We start from the raw sequence: 7,067 nt of genomic DNA on the forward strand, positions 1-7,067 counted from the left end.
ACACAGCGATGCATTACCTCTCTGAAGCAGCGCACTCTGTTGAGTGTCTTTGCTCTCTCGATCTCAAGCCATTGCTTCTGCTGCTCCTCCTCCGCTCTCCTCTTCTCTCGCTTCTGAACACACACACACACACACACACACACACGAGACACGCTCAGAGATGCCGGCACAAACAATGACAGGCACAAAAGAGGAATGTGAAAGTGAGTTTGAATCGGCCACATCCCGGGATGCACACGCATCACTAACTGCGCACACAACTGCACACGCATCACTAACTGCGCACGCATCACTAACTGCGCACGCATCACTAACTGCGCACTCATCACTAACTGCGCACGCATCACTAACTGCGCACGCATCACTAACTGCGCACTCATCACTAACTGCACGCGCATCACTAACTGCACACTCATCACTAACTGCACACGCATCACTAACTGCACCCGCATCACTAACTGCACCCGCATCACTAACTGCCCACGCATCACTAACTGCACACTCATCACTAACTGCACACTCATCACTACCTGCACGCGCATCACTAACTGCACACTCATCACTAACTGCACACTCATCACTAACTGCACGCGCATCACTAACTGCGCACGCATCACTAACTGCGCACGCATCACTAACTGCACACTCATCACTAACTGCGCACGCATCACTAACTGCGCACTCATCACTAACTGCACGCGCATCACTAACTGCACACTCATCACTAACTGCACACGCATCACTAACTGCACCCGCATCACTAACTGCACCCGCATCACTAACTGCCCACGCATCACTAACTGCACACTCATCACTAACTGCACACTCATCACTACCTGCACGCGCATCACTAACTGCACACTCATCACTAACTGCACACTCATCACTAACTGCACGCGCATCACTAACTGCGCACGCATCACTAACTGCGCACGCATCACTAACTGCACACTCATCACTAACTGCACACTCATCACTAACTGCACACTCATCACTAACTGCGCACGCATCACTAACTGCGCACTCATCACTAACTGCGCACGCATCACTAACTGCGCACGCATCACTAACTGCGCACTCATCACTAACTGCACGCGCATCACTAACTGCACACTCATCACTAACTGCACACTCATCACTAACTGCGCACGCATCACTAACTGCGCACGCATCACTAACTGCGCACTCATCACTAACTGCACGCGCATCACTAACTGCACACTCATCACTAACTGCACACTCATCACTAACTGCGCACGCATCACTAACTGTGCACTCATCACTAACTGCGCACGCATCACTAACTGCGCACGCATCACTAACTGCACACTCATCACTAACTGCACGCGCATCACTAACTGCACACTCATCACTAACTGCACACGCATCACTAACTGCACGCGCATCACTAACTGCACGCGCATCACTAACTGCACACGCATCACTAACTGCGCACGCATCACTAACTGCACACTCATCACTAACTGCACGCGCATCACTAACTGCACACTCATCACTAACTGCACACTCATCACTAACTGCGCACTCATCACTAACTGCGCACGCATCACTAACTGCGCACGCATCACTAACTGCACACTCATCACTAACTGCACACTCATCACTAACTGCACACTCATCACTAACTGCGCACTCATCACTAACTGCGCACGCATCACTAACTGCGCACGCATCACTAACTGCGCACTCATCACTAACTGCGCACGCATCACTAACTGCGCACTCATCACTAACTGCGCACGCATCACTAACTGCGCACGCATCACTAACTGCGCACTCATCACTAACTGCGCACGCATCACTAACTGCACACTCATCACTAACTGCACGCGCATCACTAACTGCACACTCATCACTAACTGCACACTCATCAGTAACTGCACACGCATCACTAACTGCACGCGCATCACTAACTGCGCGCGCATCACTAACTGCGCACGCATCACTAACTGCGCACTCATCACTAACTGCGCACGCATCACTAACTGCGCACGCATCACTAACTGCGCACTCATCACTAACTGCGCACGCATCACTAACTGCACACGCATCACTAACTGCACGCGCATCACTAACTGCACACTCATCACTAACTGCACACGCATCACTAACTGCACGCGCATCACTAAATGCACGCGCATCACTAACTGCACACGCATCACTAACTGCACACTCATCACTAACTGCACGCGCATCACTAACTGCACGCGCATCACAAACTGCACACTCATCACTAACTGCACACGCATCACTAACTGCACACGCATCACTAACTGCACGCGCATCACTAACTGCACACTCATCACTAACTGCACACTCATCAGTAACTGCACACGCATCACTAACTGCGCGCGCATCACTAACTGCGCACTCATCACTAACTGCGCACGCATCACTAACTGCGCACGCATCACTAACTGCGCACTCATCACTAACTGCGCACGCATCACTAACTGCACACGCATCACTAACTGCACGCGCATCACTAACTGCACACTCATCACTAACTGCACACGCATCACTAACTGCACGCGCATCACTAAATGCACGCGCATCACTAACTGCACACGCATCACTAACTGCACACTCATCACTAACTGCACGCGCATCACTAACTGCACGCGCATCACAAACTGCACACTCATCACTAACTGCACACGCATCACTAACTGCACACGCATCACTAACTGCACACTCATCACTAACTGCACACTCATCACTAACTGCACACTCATCACTAACTGCACACGCATCACTAACTGCACGCTCATCACTAACTGCACACTCATCAATAACTGCACACTCATCACTAACTGCACACGCATCACTAACTGCACGCGCATCACTAACTGCACACTCATCACTAACTGCACACGCATCACTAACTGCGCACTCATCACTAACTGCGCGCGCATCACTAACTGCACACTCATCACTAACTGCGCACGCATCACTAACTGCGCACGCATCACTAACTGCGCACTCATCACAAACTGCGACACGCATCACTAACTGCGCACGCATCACTAACTGCGCACTCATCACTAACTGCGCACGCATCACTAACTGCGCACTCATCACTAACTGCCCGCGCATCACTAACTGCACACTCATCACTAACTGCACACGCATCACTAACTGCACGCGCATCACTAACTGCACACGCATCACTAACTGCACACTCATCACTAACTGCACGCGCATCACTAACTGCACACTCATCACTAACTGCACACTCATCACTAACTGCACACGCATCACTAACTGCACACGCATCACTAACTGCACACTCATCACTAACTGCACACTCATCACTAACTGCACGCGCATCATTAACTGCACGCGCATCACTAACTGCACGCGCATCACTAACTGCACGCGCATCACTAACTGCACGCGCATCACTAACTGCACACTCATCACTAACTGCACACTCATCACTAACTGCACACTCATCACTAACTGCACACGCATCACTAACTGCATACTCATCACTAACTGCACGCTCATCACTAACTGCACGCGCATCATTAACTGCACGCGCATCACTAACTGCACGCGCATCACTAACTGCACACTCATCACTAACTGCACACGCATCACTAACTGCGCACGCATCACTAACTGCACACTCATCACTAACTGCGCACTCATCACTAACTGCACACTCATCACTAACTGCACACGCATCACTAACTGCGCACGCATCACTAACTGCACACTCATCACTAACTGCACACGCATCACACGCATCACTAACTGCACACGCATCACTAACTGCACACTCATCACTAACTGCACACTCATCACTAACTGATCACTCATCACTAACTGCACACTCATCACTAACTGCACGCGCATCATTAACTGCACGCGCATCACTAACTGCACGCGCATCACTAACTGCACGCGCATCACTAACTGCACGCGCATCACTAACTGCACACTCATCACTAACTGCACACTCAACACTAACTGCACACTCATCACTAACTGCACACGCATCACTAACTGCACACTCATCACTAACTGCACACTCATCACTAACTGCACACGCATCATTAACTGCACGCGCATCACTAACTGCACACTCATCACTAACTGCACACGCATCACTAACTGCGCACGCATCACTAACTGCACACTCATCACTAACTGCACACGCATCACTAACTGCACACTCATCACTAACTGCGCACTCATCACTAACTGCACACTCATCACTAACTGCACACGCATCATTAACTGCACACTCATCACTAACTGCGCACGCATCACTAACTGCACACTCATCACTAACTGCACGCGCATCACTAACTGCGCACGCATCACTAACTGCGCACTCATCACTAACTGCACACTCATCACTAACTGCACACGCATCACTAACTGCACACTCATCACTAACTGCACACGCATCACTAACTGCGCACTCATCACTAACTGCACACTCATCACTAACTGCACACGCATCACTAACTGCACACTCATCACTAACTGCACACGCATCACTAACTGCGCACGCATCACTAACTGCACACTCATCACTAACTGCACACTCATCACTAACTGCACGCGCATCACTAACTGCACGCGCATCACTAACTGCGCACGCATCACTAACTGCGCACTCATCACTAACTGCACACTCATCACTAACTGCACACGCATCACTAACTGCACACTCATCACTAACTGCACACGCATCACTAACTGCGCACGCATCACTAACTGCACACTCATCACTAACTGCGCACGCATCACTAACTGCGCACGCATCACTAACTGCACACTCATCACTAACTGCACACACATCACTAACTGCACACTCATCACTAACTGCACACGCATCATTAACTGCACGCGCATCACTAACTGCACGCGCATCACTAACTGCACGCACATCACTAACTGCACACTCATCACTAACTGCACACTCATCACTAACTGCTAGTGGTGCAACGGATCATCATTGATCCGTGGTCCATTCGGATCAATATCTTCGGTTCGGCACACACGTGATCCGCGGATTGATTTATGAAAAAAAAAAGTTGTGCGCATGTTCAGTCCACACACAGCGTGGTCATGGCGAGCGGAGGAACGGATGAGCTTGAACGCCCCGCGTCATTTAAATCCCCTGTATGGGAGCATTTTGGCTTCCCTATCAAATATAATGATGAAGGAAAGAGGTTAGTGGATAAAACAGTGACGATGTGTAGGCACTGTGGCAGCATGGCCACGCATTTGAAGCGACATCACCCCGATGTTTCACTGACAGGAGTGAAAACGAATGCTGCTCAACAACTGCTTATCACCGCGGCATTTAAGCAACCCCTTGTTGCACAATCAGACCGGGCTAAAGCCATCACAAACGGCATTCGCGCAGCACTACCCCTCGCTCGTCCCTCTCCCTCCCGCGCGCTCTCTCTCTCTCTCCATCATATGAGGTGCCGTGCAGTCAAGGGCTTAAATCAAACTTCATTCACGCACACATGAAACACTTGCATACACATATACTAAGTAGTCAAACATACATGTATACTGCTGGATGCTCAAACAACATGTGAAATGCACAAAGACACACCTAAATTCGCTCACGCACATACACGCAAACTCTACACACACGAGATGCGCGCACACACAAACTCTCCACGCACATAATCATATGAGAGACGCGCGCACACACACAAACTCGCGCACATACTCATATGAGACGCGAGGGCGCGCACACAAACTCTCCACGCAAATACTTATATGAGACGCGAGCACACACACACAAACTCGCGCACAAACTCAATGAGACGAGAGCACACAAACACAAACTCTCCGCGCACATACTCATATGATACGCGAGCACACACACACACACACACACACACACACACACAAACTAGGGCACATACATACTCATATGATACGCGAGCACACACACACACACACACACACACACAAACTAGGGCACATACATACTCATATGAGACGCATGCTCACACAGTACATGATGCATATGATTCTCAGTGTGAACATAAGTCACACATTGGTAAGTGCATTTTTTGTTAACAGAGAATGAGAGTCCATTGCTTTTATTGTTTTTGGTTGTTTTGTTCATTTATTGCGGATATTTAAAATGTTTTCAGTGTTAAATAGTCTTTAGAAATAAAAGTTTATTGATCTTTGAAAAGGTATACCAGCATTATTATGCCATATCATCATTTTAGATGAAAATGGTCGGTGAACGACAATATTATCGTTTATTATCAATATTATCGTTTATCGCAATAATTTCTTGGACAATTTACCATCCAGTAAAATTTGTTATCGTGACAGGCCTAGCTATCGGTGTGTTTATAGGTGCAGACATGAGGCAATTTTTTTTTTTTTTTTTGCTGATCCGAAAAATGATCCGATCCGTGACTCTGATCCGAGAAACGATCCGAACCGTGAGTTTTTTGATCCGTTCCACCCCTACTAACTGCACACTCATCACTAACTGCACACTCATCACTAACTGTACATGCATCACTAACTGCACACTCATCACTAACTGCACACTCATCACTAACTGCACACGCATCACTAACTGCACACTCATCACTAACTGCACGTGCATCACTAACTGCCCACGCATCACTAACTGCACCCGCATCACTAACTGCACCCGCATCACTAACTGCCCACGCATCACTAACTGCCCGCGCATCACTAACTGCACGCACATAACTAACTGCACACTCATCACTAACTGCACACGCATCACTAACTGCACACTCATCACTAACTGCACGCGAATCACTAACTGCACACTCATCACTAACTGCACACGCATCACTAACTGCACACGCATCACTAACTGCACACTCATCACTAACTGCACACGCATCACTAACTGCACGCGCATCACTAACTGCACCCGCATCACTAACTGCACCCGCATCACTAACTGCCCACGCATCACTAACTGCACCCGCATCACTAACTGCACACTCATCACTAACTGCACGCGCATCACTAACTGCACGCGCATCACTAACTGCACGCGCATCACT

General features: G+C 49.0%; 1 protein-coding gene across 2 annotated transcripts in view; it reads right to left on the minus strand.

Annotated features, from left to right (window-relative positions):
* The window catches only part of whamm (WASP homolog associated with actin, golgi membranes and microtubules), a 29,075-nt gene that overhangs the window by 1,654 nt on the left and 20,354 nt on the right, over nucleotides 1-7,067 (minus strand). For both annotated transcript variants that reach the window (XM_077224392.1, XM_077224400.1), the window contains exon 8: nucleotides 18-113. In XM_077224392.1, the coding sequence (XP_077080507.1) occupies nucleotides 18-113 (96 nt within the window). The remainder of the gene's footprint in view (nucleotides 1-17; nucleotides 114-7,067) is intronic.

Source organism: Siphateles boraxobius, unplaced genomic scaffold (genome assembly GCF_051911475.1).
Source record: "Siphateles boraxobius isolate OS27281-9 unplaced genomic scaffold, OSU_SipBor_1 124, whole genome shotgun sequence".
Lineage (NCBI taxonomy): Eukaryota > Metazoa > Chordata > Actinopteri > Cypriniformes > Leuciscidae > Siphateles > Siphateles boraxobius.